Here is a 19278-nt window from a genome sequence, read left to right as displayed (position 1 = left end):
TAAAAATGTTAAATTGTCAAATTCTTCTTTAAATTTAATTTTCAAGAAGTAATCATCAAAAAAATCAAAAAGTAACTATTGATTATGTAATTATATTATGTGTGACAATAATTATCTAAATTAAAATAGTAAACTTCCTTAAAATCCGTAAATTAAAATAAAATCTAAAATATTCTCCTATTAAAAATTAAATCTTAAATGGTTGTTTTGCAAAATAAACCTCAAATTGCATACTACTCCATATTAACAAATTTATATTTATAACTTATAAATTTGTTAAGAATAAAATACTAATTAAGAGTAATCAATCATCAATCAATAATCAATAAATAATAAATAAAATGTATTAATAAAGAAACAACTTGAGACACATATTAGACTGTCATTAAAAATTTTTCCACCTTTTTCTTATTATTAACAGGAAAACTTTTGATATTTGACTTGATATTTAGAAAAATTATTAACTCAATAAAACGTGTAACATTTGTTGGTTGACTATAACTATATGTGATGATCTATTGAAATACTATATTTCCTTTATATAAACTAAAATGATCATATACATGTAAATCTTTATTTTAACTTAGATAATAAACCATCATTGTATAATAAATAAGTGAATTAATTTGACTAGTTTTTCAACTAAATCATTCCTCCTATCGATCATAATTGAAGACTTTTTAAATTTCATTTGTCTAACTTACAATAATTATTATGAGTATATATTTTAATATTATTGTATAATAAATTATTTATTCACTTTGATAGTAATAATATCAATCATCAATCAAAAAAATATAATATAATCAATAAATAAATAATAAATAAAATATACTAATGAAGAAACGACTTGAGACACATGTTAGACTGTCATTAAAAAATTTTCCGCTTTTTTCTTATTATTGACAGGAAAACTTTTGATATTTGACTTGATATTTAGGGAAAATATTAACTCAATAAAACATGTAACATTTATTAATTGACTATAACTATATGTGATGATCTATTGAAATACTATATTTCCTTTATATAAACTAAAAAGATCATGTATATGTAAATCTTTATTTTAGCTTAGATAATAAATCATCATCATATATTAAATATTTTACAACCCGACTTACCGCTGACTAAGTAAACAGGGTCATTACGAGGTTTATTTCCAAAGAAACTTAAATCTAAATTCTAAAACTTTGTGCAAAGGGATCACCAGTTCTATGACATAATTATATCAGCTAATTCAGTATTCTAGTCTCTATTCCTTATCTTCCAATTAAACAACATATCCAAGAACGCTAACTAATCCTCACTTAAATTCTCATCATCACATAACTTACTAGTAACACATTTCCCATAAATTTCTCAATTAAGAATTCATCTAATTTACTCATAAAAATTTTCAAGATTCATCAATATTTAGGGCTTAATACATAGTAAACGAATATGCAAGTGAAAGTATATCAACGAAACTAACCTTTATATAAATAAGAGCATAATTATTTAAGAAAAGCAGAAAAAAAAACAAGAAGGATTTACCTTCTGTTTGCAGCAACAAGAAACGAAAAAAAAATCAGATTCAATGCTTGATTTTCAGCTTGGATTTCGATGCTTAAACAGACAAGGCCAAATCTCACTCCCTTCCCCCCATTTTGGCAGAATCTAGAACGGGGTTTTCGGTTGCTGCTGTATTGTTATCATTTCAATGGAATAAAATCCTGCAAGGAAGTTGAGAGATTCAAAGATGGCTAGGGTTCGAATCTTGCGGAAAAATCAAAATAGTAAGAAAAGAATAGAATAAAATCACACATAGAAATCGAGAGATTCAAACCTTTGTTTGTTTACACCAACAATCAACAAGAAGAGTAGGACATCCATGGAGTTTTGGTTCACTCGAAAATGATGACAAGGAGATGAACTTGCAATGAATCTTGTGAGAACTCAAGGTAGAAGATGGTTCTAGTTTTTGCCCTAAGTTCGCATATCAGACCCTAATTTCAGAGGAAATGTCGACAAGAAGAGGAAAAGGCTCGATTCTCTTGTGATTGTTGCTGCTTGATCGAACGTTTGGGGAAGAAGGTGATATTTGTTGCTGTGTGTGTACCAAGAACTAGGAAGGAACGCAGGGAAAGAAAGAATGAAAAAGGAAGGTGTTGCGTGTTTATTTCCGAATAGAACAAAAAATTAGAAACTTGGTTGAGGTCATTCTCGTACTAGCAATTCTCTTAAATTCACTCGTCTTAATTAATAACTTCTCAAATATTACAAAATAAGCTAATTAATTTGGCTATTCAACTAAATCATTCCTCCTATCTATCATAATTGAAGACTTTTTAAATTTTATTTGTCTCACTTACAATAATTATTACGAGTATATATTTTAATATTATTGTATAATAAATTATTTATTCACTTTGACAGTAATAATATCTATCATCAATCAAAAAAATATATAATATAAATCAATCAATCAAAAAAATATACTAATGAAGAAACGACTTGAAACACATGTTAGATTATTATTAAAAATTTTCTCGCCTTTTTCTTATTATTGATAGGAAAACTTTTGATATTTGACTTGATATTGAGGGAAATTATTAACTCACTAAAACATGTAATATTTGTTGATTGACTATAACTATATGTGATGATCTATTGAAATACTATATTTTCTTATGTAAACTAAAAAAAATCATATACATGTAAATCTTTAATTTAACTTAGATAATAAATCATCATCATATAATAAATAAGCTAATTAATTTGGCTATTTTTTCAACTAAATCATTCCTCCTATCTATCATAGTTGAAGACTTTTTAAATTTTATTTGTCTCACTTACAATAATTATTATGAGTATATATTTTAATATTATTTTATAATAAATTATTTATTCACTTTGATAATAATAATATCAATCATCAATCAGAAAAATATATAATATAAAATATATTAAAGAAAAAACAACTCGAGACACGTGTTATACTGTCATTAAATTTTTTTTTGCCTTTTTTCTATTATGGACAAGGAAACTTCTAATATTTAGGAAAATAATTAATTCATCAAAACATATAATATTTGTTGATTGACTATAACTATATGTAATAATCTATTGAAATACCATATATTTCCTTATATAGACCAAAAAATAATGTATATGTAAATTTTTATTTTAACTTAGATAATAAATCATCATCATACTCCTATAATGAATAAGCTAGCTAACTAATTTCGCTATTTTTTCCAACTAAATCTTCCCTTCTATCTATCATAGTTAAAGATTTTTTAAATTTCATTTGTCTTAATTATCAATAATTAGTATGAGTATATGTTTTAATATTATTGTATAATAAATTATTTATTCACTTTGATAAACATAACAAATTCAAAGATTTAGTAATTATAAGTTTAAGTTGTAAATGAATTAATTTTATAAAATAATATCATGTTCATATCAATAAATATTTATAACTCTGTGTTTTACACAGATCAATCTAGTTAGTGAATATTACAAAATCTGAAATGAGATATATAAAATGGATTGAAGGGAGTATAAATTTCTTATTCTGAGATAATACTATGAGGTAACACTATATCTGTTTGTGAATAAAATATTAGCCCACTTTTATATTGGCCAAATCCACAACTAAAATAAGCCCACTAAGAGCTTCTATATATATACCTCTTAGGAGGTAAGTTAAACGGGATGCTATTTTCATTAAGTAAAACATTTTTATCTCTCTAAGCATACTACACTTTTATCTCTCTAAGCATACTACTCTACATCATATAGCTTATATGTGGCTACTAACTTAGACGTCGGAGCACCGCCCCCCGGACCACTCTTAGAGTTGTTGGTGTTTATTTTAAGGTGTTCAATAGTTTTCCGATCAACCACCGTATTACCACTACATCCACCTAAAGGTATCCATTTATCTGATTGTTTTCGATTTTTAATCGGAACAATATCAAAAAACAATATTATAATTTGTACGTTATGATTGTATCCAAAAAGGAAAACCAAAAACAGTAAGACCAGTAGTCTTTAGGTCAAATTCATTAACTATATGTCTATATTGTACTTGTACAAGCGGAGGATTGCTTCATCTATTGAAAATTTTAAAACTCAAAATGCACGTCTCTTATTCAAGATGAGCGATAAGCTAAAATGATAGCTTTATTTTGTTGGAAATATAATAGTTTGTAGATTTGCATATATATTGGGTGAGCTAATTTTCCTACTATTTTGGGAATAATAAACCTATAAAGTATATGCGCAAGTCAATACTCTTGACCCGTGACTCCGTGAGTTTGTGGGTCTGAGCTTATGGGTGTCCGGAGTTCACACGAGTGGGTCACGGTGAAATTATGTGACGAATTGTCACGGTCTACTACATTCTCAAAGGGGAGTGAGATAAAGTGTGGGATTGAAGGGCATCGTGAAAATAGGATTGATAAAGAGATAGGAAGTTGAGGACAATCGTGGGAGATGTTGCTTGTTTTCAAATTAGCGTAGTCTTCGTTTAACTGGCTCAGGTGATCAGTGTAAAGAAGAATGAATTATATCTGCTTTGTCATCTTGAACTAAAATTTAGATTAATTTATGATTGTTTACTTTTATTTTTAAGATAAATCCGGAAACCCTTATATGGTCGTCTTTTCAATAAGCCACCTTGTTTTAATGCCCTCCTTTATTAATTTTTTATCCAAACAAAATGTAAACGACTAAGTCACTAAACTCCCTATGTAATCAATGAACACATACATTATGTTTGGATATCAAAGTAAGAGAGAAAAGAAAAGAAGGGAAAGAAAGGAGAGAGGAAGAAGGATGAGTGCACCTTGTTTGTTTAGAAAAAAAAGAAGAAAATGCGAAGAAAATTAGCATTTTCTCTCTAAATCTTTCATCTTTCCACTTTATGAGAGATTAAGGAAAATTTATTTTAAATTTTCCCTTCAAACTCATCTTCTTCAAATCATTTCCCTCACTTTTTGTTATCCAAATAAGAAATTATAATTTTTTCAAATTTCTCCCTTCCTTTTTTTTATTTCTCTCAATCCAAACACAATGTTAATTAAACTCAAAATCTTAATTTCCGGAGTTAGAAGTATTACAACCCATCCTTGTTTGATTGTAACTTGTAATGTGATTGGTTGATAAGCTATGCAGCTTGCAACTGAGGATCACAACAATTTTGCTCGTCGGAAGGGAAATGAAACCCCATGTAATCCATGAGCACTCAAACTCAAAATCCTGAATTCAGGATTTAGGAGTATTAATTGCATTGGTTGATATACTATGAATAGATGTGTTTAAAATAGATCTAATGATCTAATATTTACACGATCTTGGAACCAAATCTCACTTTACCTCACTTCAAAATAAATTTAAAATTAAGAAAAATGACCCGATGATCCAAATAAATACCTCTAACTAAGAGGTATACTTAATGAGCTACTCCTCCTAATGGAACCTCATCGGGCTTGTACGTAGTCAATCAACTATTCTCTTATATATGTGATTCCACATCGAAGAATTAGAGAGAGATTGACTAAGAATAGAGGTATTCAAAACAAATTCGATGACTCAATATTTACACGACCTTAGAACCAAATCCGACTCAACCTGACTTCAAAATAAATTTAAAATAATGTAAAAAAGATCCGATGATCCAAATGAATATCTCTAACTAAGATATATACTTGATGAGCTACTCCTTTTAATGAAACCTCATCGAATTTATACTTAGTCGATCAACTCTTCTATTGTGTGAATTTTGTATTCAAACCCAAATTTATGACTAAGCACGACAATTTTGCTAGTAGGAAATATGTTGTTTAAGGTTTATATATATGATTCTCTTGTGTGGGTCCGAAATATGTTGTTTAAGGTTTCATGAAAACGCCTTATTTAGTTACAGAAGGTGACATGAATCAAGCAAACACGTCTTGAAAATTTAGGGGCCCTATACAAAATTTTTATTTTGCGCCTTATTCATAGTAAATAATTTATTTTATTAATAAACTTAACGTATTTTTTTAATTAATTTTTTTATATACGGGAGAAAGAGAAACACTATGCGATCACCTCGCACACCCTTAAATAGCCTCTGAGCCTCTGCAAGTAAACCAATGCAACATTTTAAGTTGGTGTGGAGAAAGCTATAACATCGTCGTCAATGGCACTGAGCGATATTAAATTTTGACGTAAATTGTTTACCTGCAGCATGCAAGAAGTGTTTTGATGAATTAAGTTTTAAGCAAATTCAAAGAGATTATATCTCCAAATGACCAAACAAGAACTTTTGTATTAATTTAAGTTTTTGTTCATTTTTCAAACTCAATGTTGTAATTCGGCTTGGTTTACTTATGTTGTGTTTGCTTTATGTTTTATATCAATTCATACATCAGTCTTGTATAAGATTTTCTCACGGTGAGACCATCTCATACAAAAATTTGGAAACATTTAATTGAACTACAGTGTTTATTATTTATTTTTTTTTTCCAATTTTTGTGTATTTAATTAATGTATTACTCCCTCCGTTTTCATATGTTCTTCTCAAATAGAATTTATGAATTTTAGTGTCAAAGTTTGACTATATTTTCCCATCGATCTATATGAAAAAACATAACATGTGGAATCTTGATAGATTCGTCTCAATATATATTTTCCACATGTCAAATTTTTAGAATTTTTAAAAACTCATAATTAAAACTATTTGAATTTTAAGTTTGCATTGGGATCTACGCAAAAAGTGAATGAGAAGAACAAATAAAAACAGAGAGAGTCGTATAGAAATTTGTATGTACGTACTTACTAGTTTCCCTTATGAGCTTAGCTACATTTATCCATTGGGTCGTTTATACGCGTGAGGTGTCAATTAATGATTAATTTGATAAATAATTAAATATGCTTTTGATATGTAATTGATGAATAATAAACATGCAATCGTTATATCCTTAATACAATTCTAGTGTGATATATATATATATAATAAATGGTTTTTGAAAATAGACGCAAGTATATATTATTGTTATCATGTTTATAAGTTTTCCATTAAAATGTAAGAATTGATACAAGGCATAATACTCAATTGGCAATAAGGCATATTCAATTAAGATGTTCATATCAAATATATACCGTGAAATACTATATTAGAGGTTTTAAAAAAGCTCTCCTTATACAATGTTTTTAATGTGATTTTGATAAATTCTAAAATAAAGATATTAAAATATTATTACTATTACTATTATTATTATTATTATTATTATTATTATTATTATTATTATTAATCGAAAATGCTCAATGTTCTTCCAAGCGTATCCCTTTTCATTCAACACCTTTATACTTATTTGAAATACGAGAATTAAAGGGTGTTTGGTATGAGAATATAAAATGTAATAAAAAAGAAACTGATAAAGAGGAGTAAACGTAAGGGTAAGAGTTTTAGTTATATATTGTTTGGTTTAACAATATATAAGGGAAACACTTACTTAATAAGAGAAACACCAACAAGAGTAATTTGTTATTTGACATAAATGGATGGTAATGAAATAAGGAAATTCATTACTCTCAAAAAAGAGATTGGGTTAACATAATATTATACCAAACAAAAAAAGTGGAGTAGTAGTAATTGAATCTCTTACTTGGTATTAAAAAGTTCATACCAAATACCCCGTAAGTCTTATTTCAATTTGAGCAAATATCATTTTTTTCTAGGTAAAACCCTAGATTCACATCTCATTTAAACCTCTTCCTCTCTACCTATCCAGTAATAAAAAAAACTTAAAATATAATAAAACAACCCACTATGGAAATAATTTTTCAATTTCCAAAATACAGAAAAAGTGAACATAAATTATTGTATGAGACGGTCTCACTAAGAGACATGTCTTATACTTGTTTAAGGTCGTCTCACCAAAAAAACAGTCTCTCACAAGAATAGCTCAAAACAGAAAAAGAGAGCACACACACTCAATTCTCAAAGAGCAAAGTAAGTCGTTGGTAGAAACCAACAGCAAATAGAAGTATAGAAATACAAAGTTAGTTGAGTTAGACAGAAATGAGGATATAAGCTATATAGGTAACTTAACTTCAAGGCAATGAGCAAAGGGGACTCCACAACTAACTACATACCCATTTGGTGACTCTCTAACCTTTACGTCCTACCTCCCTGATCTTCTTCATTCATATAACAGAAAGCCTCTCTTTACCTCACTTCATTACTCCCCTCTTCATTCTCCTCTCTTTCTCGTCCCTTCTCGTTCGTGTCTCGATGGAAGCAAGTGCCGGTCTTGTTGCCGGTTCTCATAACCGCAATGAACTCGTTGTCATCCATGGCCATGAAGAGGTAATTACGCATTTTTGAAACTATCTAACAGGCGTTTCTATAAAACTCGTTTTGTAGGAGATTTTATTCGTATCAATCATCATGTTTACTCATTTGTCTCTATGAGATTTCGTACAATTGATCTTGAAACCTCTAACAGCCAGTTTGGTTAACGGTACTAATTAATAGTAATGGAAATGTAGTGTAAATTTTCATGACATGTATCATGTCATTTCCATGGTAATGAAAATTCAATTATAAAAAGTTTTTTTGTTTACAAATTTTCATTATCATCTAATACCACATGATCAAATGGCAATGCATTAGAATAAATTTTATGGAGAAAATAAGATTGTTTAAGGAGAATAAGCATGATCATTAAGTTTGGCAATGCCAAGTTTCGTGCAAAACAAACCAAGATTTATTAACTTTATGCGCGAAAGTGCCAAAAAAGCTTAAAAACACTTAAAATCGCAACTTAGCACGTAATTTCTAGCATATGACTATGATTTGTAATTTCTAACCATTTGAACACAATAATATATACCAAATAGTGTTGTGTGCCATGTTTCGTGCAAAACAAACCGAGTTTTAGCTACTTTATGCGCGAAAGTGCCAAAAAAGCTTAAAAACGCTCAAAATCGCAACTTAGCACGTAATTTCTAGCATATGACTATGATTTTCAATTCAATATACCAAATAGTGTGTTGCGCCAAGTGTCGTGCAAAACAAACAAGTTTTAGCTACTTCATACGCGAAAGTGCCATAAAGCTTAAAAATCTTTAAAATTGCAATTTAGCATGTGATTTCTAGCATATGACTATGATTTTCAGCTCTTACGATTTCAACACAATATTATGTACCAATTTGTGTTGTGTGCCAAGTTTCGTGCAAAACAAACTTAATGATCAAACATAATCAATTATAATAACTTTCTATTACCATTCCCACCATTTAATACTGATTACCAAATGGGCCGTAGTAGTAATAAGTTAATTGTAGCAATCTCAATGGAATAGAAAAAGTACATAATAATACATTTAGTTGATGCTATGTGTGCTTTGAATATATGTAGCCAAAACCATTGAAGGATTTGAGTGGCCAAGTTTGCGAGATATGTGGAGATGAGATCGGACTTACTGTCGATGGAGACTTGTTCGTTGCTTGTAACGAGTGTGGTTTTCCGGTGTGTCGTCCTTGCTATGAGTATGAAAGAAGAGAAGGCAGCCAAAACTGTCCACAGTGCAAAACCAGATATAAGAGGCTTAAAGGTAAAACAAAATAGAACAAAAAGATTTGATCCTCTGCTTTTGTCCCTTCCCTACTATGTTAAACCTATGATATTGTACTCGAGTACACATGTCAGATACTAGTACGTACCCAAATGTTGGATATGTCTAAATATTCAATTTAAAGCCTAAAACGAAGTGTCTATGTGTCATACCAATTAATGTCTGAGAATCAAGGATCGGACACGGGTACATGAAGCAAAATGAAGAGTCTGAGTATCATAGTATTAAACAATGATTTACATGTAAATAGGAAGCCCGAGGGTGGAGGGCGATGAAGATGAAGAGGATATCGATGATATCGAGCACGAGTTCAACATGGATGATGAGCATAACAAAAACAACGAGGTTGCTGAGGCCATGCTTCACGGGAAAATGAGCTATGGACGCGGTCATGATGATCAAGAAAACTCCCATTTTCCTGCTGTAATATCCGGTCTTCGCTCTCGACATGTGAGTTCTACGCATCATTATTTATATTCTTTAGTTATAATTAGTAGCATTGAGCCATTTATATAGTCTATTATCCATGTATATATGCAGGTGAGTGGAGAGTTTCCAATATCAGGCAATATGGGAGAGCAGATGCCTTCTCTGCATAAGCGTGTGCACCCATACCCTACTTCTGAAACAGGTTCTTATTATTATTTCTTTTTTATATCTGCAATCCAAATTGCACCACCATTAAGATTTAGGCCTAGACCAGACTCAAAAATTGATCCAAAAATCGACCAAAAAATGGGTTTTGACCCGGAACCCGGAACTTGATCGAACCCGAACAACCTGGGAAAAAACGGGTCGGTCAAGTTAGGGTCACGTCTGACCCGTTGGGTGAGAGACCATTATTTAAAAATATAATAGTCATGTACTTGGACTAAGAAAAATTGCATAATTGGTTGGTTGCTAACTTAACCTCCCAAGCCGCCCAACCAACCAACTGTCCTTTTAAGAGCCCACACCTCATCGCAAATACTCGACACAAATTCTTATATTCAAAAGGGAGGGACCGAGGGAGTATACTTCTATATATGAACTAAGCTCGAAGGTTTTCCCTTTTTTGGCCTGATTAAAATGAACCGTTTTTAGTCTCATTACAACTATCACACTACAGATCCAGGAACAGTTTTCATGTCGTAGAAAAACTTAGAGGCAAGAGCAATGTACAATGCCAAAAATATGCAATGATGGCAACATGGGCTAATAGTAACGTTAAGATCAGATGTATGCAATCTTATCCTTGTAATGACTATAAGGTTGAATATTAATTACCGGATATCTTATTGTAACTGAATACAGGAAGCCCGAGATGGGAGGATAGAAAAGATGGAGGATGGAATGAATGGAAACTACAGCAGGGAAATCTGGGACCTGATCATGATGATTATGCTGATCCAGAAAGGGCCATGTATAAATTCTTTTCCTTATCATCTCATGATCAGAACACATACATAAACTTCAGTAGACAAACAAAAATAACATGTAAAAGGCACTAATTTGTAAAACCTTTGTAGGCTTGATGAAGCAAGGCAACCACTCTCCCGAAAAATACCAATTGCGTCCAGCAAGATTAATCCATACCGTATGCTGATTGTTATTAGGCTTTTTGTTCTGGCTGTTTTCCTTCGATATCGTATCCTGAACCCTGTACATGATGCCATTGGACTCTGGCTGACCTCTGTCATTTGTGAGATATGGTTTGCGTTCTCGTGGATCCTCGATCAATTTCCCAAATGGTTTCCCATTGAACGAGAAACATACTTGGATCGCCTTTCTCTCAGGTAAAATAAGCTTGCATTACATATGCCAACACCCACCAAATAGATTTACAAATGTAAGAGACATAATTTCAATCGAGTTAGCAATGAAACACAGAAAGAGAAAACAAACAAGAACGAAAACTTTTGAATAAAAAATGAAAGGGGCAATAGCAGATTACCTCAGTGACATCGCGCTTTCTGGGTTTTGATTTCAATTTAAAAAACGAACTCTTCTTGGGTTTTGATTCCTAATCACCTAAGTGGAATGTAATATACTAACCAACTCATCTAGTGTATATTTACAAGTAATATTTGATTTTATTTTGGATTTAAATGATATCAATTGACCTCAATGACATCAGCTAAATCCGCCACTGGATATGAGTAACCAAAAAATAAAATGGATTCTGACTCCGAGTTTGTTCTGCAGATATGAGCGAGAAGGTGAGCCAAATATGCTGGCACCTATTGATGTCTTTGTCAGTACAGTGGATCCGATGAAAGAACCTCCGCTTGTTACTGCCAATACCGTCCTATCGATTTTAGCAATGGACTACCCAGTTGAGAAGATCTCATGCTACATTTCTGATGATGGAGCTTCAATGCTTACTTTTGAAGCATTATCGGAAACTGCAGAATTTGCCAGAAAATGGGTTCCTTTCTGCAAGAAATTTACCATAGAACCTAGAGCCCCCGAGTTTTATTTTTCTCAGAAAATTGATTACCTCAAGGACAAGGTCCAACCAACATTTGTTAAAGAGCGGCGATCCATGAAGGTATTGTAACAAAGCTCTAGTTTCATACAAGAATGTATTTTTTGTATACTAGTGTGACATCTAAGCTGAATGTTTGGTTATTGTACTTGCCAGAGAGCATACGAAGAGTTTAAGGTTCGAGTTAATGCACTAGTGGCTAAATCCTCAAAAGTTCCTCCAGAAGGCTGGATCATGCAAGATGGAACACCATGGCCGGGAAACAATACCAGGGATCACCCTGGTATGATTCAAGTATTTCTCGGCCATAGTGGAGGACATGACACTGAAGGGAATGAACTTCCTCGTTTGGTTTATGTCTCTCGTGAAAAGAGGCCTGGTTTCCAGCATCACAAGAAAGCCGGTGCAATGAATGCCCTGGTAAGTATCAGAACCATAGATAAAATAGTTTTCTGCAAGATAGATGAGAAGATATAGGCTAAGTATGTATGTCTTCCACTCGAAACATCAATCAGGATGAAGTTTCCATAACACCTACGACTATGTCTAAATGTCCTTGATGAAGGTAAGCGTTGAAAATTGGCAATTTAACACGCATTAGTTTACCTTCAAACTTGCAGGTGCGAGTCTCTGCGGTTTTAACCAATGCACCATTCATGTTGAATTTAGATTGTGACCACTACCTCAACAACAGCAAGGCAGTTCGGGAAGCAATGTGTTTCCTGATGGACCCACAAACCGGAAAGAAAGTTTGCTATGTCCAATTTCCTCAAAGATTTGATGGAATTGACAGGCATGATCGATATGCCAATAGAAATACAGTATTCTTTGATGTAAGCTCCTGATCAGAGCTTGAAATTTTCAAAACAAGAAATTTTTTACCTTAATATTCTTACTGTTGGTTATCATTATTTGTCAGATTAACATGAAAGGGCTGGATGGAATTCAAGGTCCTGTCTATGTTGGGACAGGATGTGTCTTCAGAAGGCAAGCCTTATACGGGTATGAACCTCCAAAGCGTCCAAAGCGACCGAAGATGGTAAGCTGTGATTGCTGCCCATGTTTTGGTCGTCGCAAGAAGAACCAGAAGAAAGTTGGTGCAAAAGAAGATGTTAGCATAGACCTTCAAGGTTTAGTATACCTTTTCATAATCACTAGCTAATAGAAGACTTGATCCCCAGTTTTAAGTTTCAACAGAACTGACAAACATTTATAACAATAGGTTATGAGGAGGACCAGGAACTCTTAACATTCCAAATGAATTTCGAAAAGAAATTTGGTCAGTCGGCAATTTTTGTCACTTCAACATTGATGATTGACGGAGGTGTTCCTCCCTCCTCAAGTCCAGCGGCATTGCTGAAGGAAGCCATTCATGTCATTAGCTGTGGCTACGAAGACAAAACAGAGTGGGGTCTTGAGGTAACATTTCTACGCCATAAAATTATGAAGGATTTATTGGCATACACACGTAATCGTGTCGTTGAAAAGTACAATACTAAGGAATAAGTAAAAGTTTCTCTTTTGAATGTTTCAGTTGGGTTGGATTTATGGCTCAATTACGGAGGATATCCTAACAGGATTCAAGATGCACTGTCGTGGTTGGAGGTCTATCTATTGCATGCCAAAGAGGCCCGCATTTAAAGGGTCTGCTCCTATCAACCTTTCGGATAGGCTTAACCAGGTGCTTCGTTGGGCCCTTGGTTCTGTCGAGATCTTCTTTAGTCGGCACAGCCCTTTATGGTATGGGTACAAAGGAGGCAAATTGAGGTTTCTTGAACGTTTTGCTTATGTCAACACTACTGTCTATCCATTCACCTCCCTACCACTACTTGCATACTGTATTCTTCCAGCCATCTGCCTGCTCACTGGAAAATTCATCATGCCAACGGTAAATTGACTATTTCTCACTCTACCAAAATTTAACTACTTGTACTAGAACATCATCTTTAAAGAAAGCTGTTCATTATCTTCCTAGATGCATGTGAAAGAAAGAAACAAACAACTACACATGTAGTCCTTAATTCCTGATAAATGCTCTAAATCCACATATTGAAGCGAATAGCTCAGTTTGACTAAATCTTAACCAGTGTTACATGATTCGCTAATCTCCTCGCGAATTGTGAATCGAAAAAAGCGAATTATAGTCGATTTTGGGCTATTCTTGGGCAAATTTGAGTGAATCGTGAATTCAAAAAGCGAATTGTGTTACGCTGATCTTAAGCATTGTGGACTTGTGGTTGATGCAGATAAGCACATTTGCAAGTCTTTTCTACCTTGGACTCTTCCTGTCCATCTTTGCCACGGGTATCCTAGAGCTCAAGTGGAGTGGAGTTAGCATCGAAGAATGGTGGAGAAACGAGCAGTTTTGGGTCATTGGTGGAGTGTCAGCACACCTTTTTGCAGTCATACAAGGGCTGCTCAAAATTCTGGCAGGCATTGACACAAACTTTACTGTTACATCTAAGACAGTCGACGATGAGGATGAATTTTCTGATCTATACGCCTTTAAGTGGACGACCCTTCTCATTCCTCCAACCACAATCTTAATCATCAACTTATTAGGCGTTGTAGCTGGAATCTCTGATGCCATAAATAATGGCTATCAATCATGGGGACCTCTCTTTGGGAAGCTTTTCTTTGCCTTTTGGGTGATTGTCCATCTTTATCCATTCCTTAAAGGTCTCATGGGAAGGCAAAACAGGACACCAACCATTGTTATTATATGGTCAATTCTATTGGCCTCTATTTTCTCCTTACTTTGGGTGAGGATTGACCCATTTGTGATAAAAACAAAGGGTCCTGACACTAAAGCCTGTGGAATCAATTGCTAATCAAGTTGTAGTTTACGTAACTGCGCGCCATTGCACCGTAGACAATGGGTAGTGTATTAATTGGCTTATGTAGTACCAAAGATTTTTGTCAGCAAAATGGTGTGTAAATTTTAGTTTTTGTTCTTTCTTGTTGAGAGGAAGTATAAAGTGTGCACTGAAAGTAAAATGTGTCGATGTACTTCTAAGATAGGTTGATAATGGATCAACTCAATGATCAACGCATAATCAAATTTTCTAGTCGTTGCATGAGCTATGCATTTGAACCAAGAAACTGAAACAACATTTACCATTGCACAACAAATTAAAAATGCTTGTTAGGCAAATAAAAAGCTACATTATATTGTTGGTTCATCAAATAAACAAAGAAAATGACCTAACAGCTAGAGAGGGGATTTGGGTCATTTGTCAGGTTGTGGGCATTGTGTTTTGGGTCTGGTTATTTTCGGTTGTGTGCAACCGTTCGTCAACATGTTAATTCACATATTTAGATTGTAGCTTGCGATCAGGTCGAAGCCACTATTGACCCATTTTAACGTTTCATAACAGCCAACATTGACACAACTAGCCAGGGGCGGTTGTTCACTGAGTCTAATGATGTCAAATGATAACATCGAACTAGCACCCCATTGTAAAACAAGTCATATATATATATATATATGTATGTATATATATATATATATGTATATATATATATATGTATATAATATATATATATATATATACATATATATATATATTACCAATATCTTTTCCAAACCAAATTAAACAACTAATGGTCCGTTTGGTTAACGATACTAATCGTTTGGTAAAGAGAATAATTTGTTGCATTAATTTTTATATGTATCATGTCATTTCCATGTTAACGAAAGTTTGATCCTAAAAAAAGTTTTATTTTCACAATTTTTCATTGTCATCTAATACCACATGTTCAAATGGTAATACACTAAAATAAATTTCGTGAAAGAAGGAAAATAAGCATGGCCATTAAATTTTTCAAGAGATATTCCAACCAAAATTATACTAACTTTTTGTTATCATTCCCACCATTTATTATCGATTACCAAATGAACCGTAAAATTGATATGTTAGCCAATAATAATTCTAGCCACAACTGCAATGAATATGATCATACGGCATGCTGCATACAAATTCTTTTTGCTTGAAATGAGACAGGAATGTGTCACCTGCTTTAGAGTATTCCAGATGATCCGAACAGCCAAATCGAACTCGCCAATAGTCTTCACATGAACAGGTTCCATATTTGAAATGAGTGGTTATTGCAATCTATCATACCAATTTGATATACAAACAATGGATAGGTGACATCAAACTCACCCAATCGTAATGGATTTCAGATTTAAGATTTCAGTGTTCAGTGTTCATCTACTCTCCGGAAAGCATCATTCATTAAAATGAATTATAACAATTAACAAGATCAGAAAGATCATAATCATGAGAAATTTACCCAAATTTGACTGCTAAGCGTTAAATTACATTCCCCATCTTCAAATCCTGCAACTCTTCGACTGCCGAAAGAATAGCAGACATAATGGAGGAATCAAATTGAATATCACTATCAAGTGGAGTACTAAATTAGAGCCAAAAGTTATTCGAATAAAAATGGTAAATTAAATCAATTTAAAATCGAAAGAGTAATATGGTTTGGACTTTTCATGAATTGATTTGGATTTGGATGAGGAAGTTATAAACCCGAATATTTTGATTTAGATTAGGTTTGATTATACTATAAAACCAAAATTGAAATTTTGAACCGAATTAAAATAAAAGTTAACTTTCACTTTCATATGCAATACTAGAAAAATCTTAAGCGCTCTTACAAACAATGATAAGCCTTTAATTAACTACTCCTATTAGGTATTTACCCGTGCTATGTACGGTATCCAAAAAATTTTGTTATAACACATGTATAATATATTTTTAACTAATCTCGCTAAATTACAAAAAAAAAGAGTTTAATTAAGTTATGAACGAAATTAAACAATAATGACACATGTATGTCCATTACTATATAAGTAACAATGCATATTTAAATTTAAAATATTATATTTTAAAATTTTATTATTCCACCAAAAATCATATATTTATCATTTAATTATAATTATTATACAAATAATTTTACAAAGATAATAAAAGTAAATAAACACAATGGTTGTATGGGTATATTAACTTATGTAAAAATTATAACAAAATTCACCTGCACAAAAGATAAAAAAATAATTTGTCTCATTTGATTTTTTGAAATTATTTACTAATCACTTTTTTTTTATATTTTATTCTTAATCTAGATGTTTAAATATAATTAAGTGGGATATTTTTTAATTTGTCTCAATGTAAAATTTATTAATAATTTTTATAATTTTTAATTATGTGCAATTAAAAATATTTAAGATTGAATTAGTATTTGAATAGAGTGTAATCTTTACATAAAAAGGCAAACATAACCTCTATGAATGACATAAATAGTCAATAGCATCATACTATATTATATTATCTCATTCAAGCAAGTTTTGAATATTCTCTGAGAAATACTCCTAATACGATTATATTAATAATATAAAATGAAAAGACTGATGTTCAATATCACCTTATAAGTACAAAGTATATGTATGAATATATTTCTCCAAAAGATAACTTCTTTGCAAGATATCCTAACAATAGAGATGACCATAAATAAGGTTGCTTTAAGGACAATTTTATCTTTGTCGTATGAGAGATCATATATCAAGAAGATTATTGACTTAATTAACTACACATTAATCCAAAGAATAAGAATATGTTTTATCTTATTTAATTTCATAAAATAAATTCCACTGATTAAAAAATTGCAGTTTCATGATATTATTTTAGATGTATTTAATTGCTTTCCAATTTCTACACCAAGAAAGTATTTGAGTGCATTCCAAAAAATTGTACCAAACTGCAAATTGATTAATCTCAATCAAACAATAGTATATTGAAGTAAGAAGAATAATGTAGAAAAAAGTACCACTTAAAAACAAAAAAATATAATAACCAAACCCATGATTTCTTTATTTTCATATAAACACGGAAACCAAATTTATTAAGCCAAGGAGCTTATTATTAAAATCGATAATGTTCTTTCTTCTTATCTTGAAACTTGATACTCCTAATATATAGTAGAGTTTGAATTTAATAGAGGTAACCAAAGGATTTGTTATTTAAATTTTGTGGGAATAGCCTTCCAATGTTATTTTATAATAACAAAAATACTTTTAAACTTTAAATAATAACTACATTTAATGAAAACCATATCTTACCAAGTGTAGGAAGTTGATCAAGAGTCACAACAGTCATCAAAATAATTGACTTCTATTACATGAAGATGAAAAGACTTTCATTTATAGATGAAATATAAAATAATTAATTAAATCTGAAAATTCAGCATTAATGACGATGACAATGAAATGAGCGCCAAAAACATTCTTTGATAGTGTGACATGTGGACAAACTTTTCTTGTATTATAATATGTATATATATGATATTGAAGTCTTAGTTATTCATTTCTACTTTTACTACTATGACTTAATTTTTTTAATTTATTATTTTCTTTTTAGAAGTAAATTTGGTTTGGATTGGTATTTAAAAGTTCAAACCGAATTAATGTTGTTTGGTTTAATTTGGATTGGGATTGAAAAATCAAAAATCGAAATGAATTTAGTTTTACATAAGAACCAAACTGCAAATCGAACTTTCACCTCTACATAAAATAGGTCTAAAATTTATTATAATTTGTCAGTTTTAGGGTGGGACTAGGTGTGAAAAAGGTCTTATCACAAAATGGGTTAAAAATTAGACCCAAACCTAAAATTAGGGTTGAGTCTAAGTCGAATTCAATTGGTATGCTTGAATGATGTGTTTCTATGCGATTTGATGAACCTTCTCCAGTCTTGAAAAGTTTCAAACCTCAAGCAAGGGAAAGTTCAATACCTAATCGGATATCCATATACGCAACCGTTATCCCTACTATCATACTCGATCAGGTATTCGGTATTCACATACAAAAGTATGTATCAAGTCTAATACTCGATCAGGTATACATGACTCAAAGTGGTATTCGTCTTCTTCATATTTTGGCTTTGTGAGATACCTAAAATGGTATCCAAGTCCGATTAGGATAATTTATCTTTTGTTTTATTCTATCTTTTTGTAATATAGTTTTTTTCTTAAGAAGGGTTTGAATGTCTTGAATAATTTAGGATTTTTTCTAGGAATATAATAACTTGCTTTCATATACAATTTAATAATATTCAGTGTTTATGCTTTTAAAGTGGTTTCGATTTATAAATTTATTAGATAAAATTTCATTGTATTTTCTTAGATTA

At 31.6% G+C, this 19278-nt stretch overlaps 1 protein-coding gene across 1 annotated transcript; it reads left to right on the top strand.

Annotated features, from left to right (window-relative positions):
* The first annotated feature begins 8144 nt into the window (after positions 1–8144).
* Positions 8145–15053, top strand: LOC130823677 (cellulose synthase A catalytic subunit 7 [UDP-forming]). The gene is made up of 13 exons (XM_057688407.1): positions 8145–8344; positions 9399–9594; positions 9866–10065; positions 10156–10246; positions 10909–11017; positions 11124–11390; positions 11800–12145; positions 12239–12502; positions 12703–12915; positions 13002–13212; positions 13305–13501; positions 13617–13970; positions 14329–15053. The coding sequence occupies exons 1-13, from the start codon at positions 8270–8272 to the stop codon at positions 14911–14913; spliced, it is 3108 nt and encodes a 1035-aa protein (XP_057544390.1). The 5' UTR covers positions 8145–8269; the 3' UTR covers positions 14914–15053.
* Positions 15054–19278: the final 4225 nt, after the last annotated feature.

The sequence above is a fragment of the Amaranthus tricolor genome, chromosome 9 (genome assembly GCF_026212465.1).
Source record: "Amaranthus tricolor cultivar Red isolate AtriRed21 chromosome 9, ASM2621246v1, whole genome shotgun sequence".
NCBI lineage: Eukaryota > Viridiplantae > Streptophyta > Magnoliopsida > Caryophyllales > Amaranthaceae > Amaranthus > Amaranthus tricolor.
Note: the sequence above shows the minus strand (reverse complement) of the source record. Positions and strands in the feature narration are given on the sequence as shown.

What these genes read in the sequence shown, in the direction of transcription:
- LOC130823677 (XM_057688407.1), top strand. Translation starts at nt 8,270, where the DNA reads ATGGAAGCAAGTGCCGGTCTTGTTGCCGGTTCTCATAACCGCAATGAA. An exon ending in AAGAGCGGCGATCCATGAAG is followed by an intron (nt 12,146 to 12,238) that starts GTATTGTAACAA and finishes TGTACTTGCCAG; the next exon opens with AGAGCATACGAAGAGTTTAA. An exon ending in GAAATACAGTATTCTTTGAT is followed by an intron (nt 12,916 to 13,001) that starts GTAAGCTCCTGA and finishes ATTATTTGTCAG; the next exon opens with ATTAACATGAAAGGGCTGGA.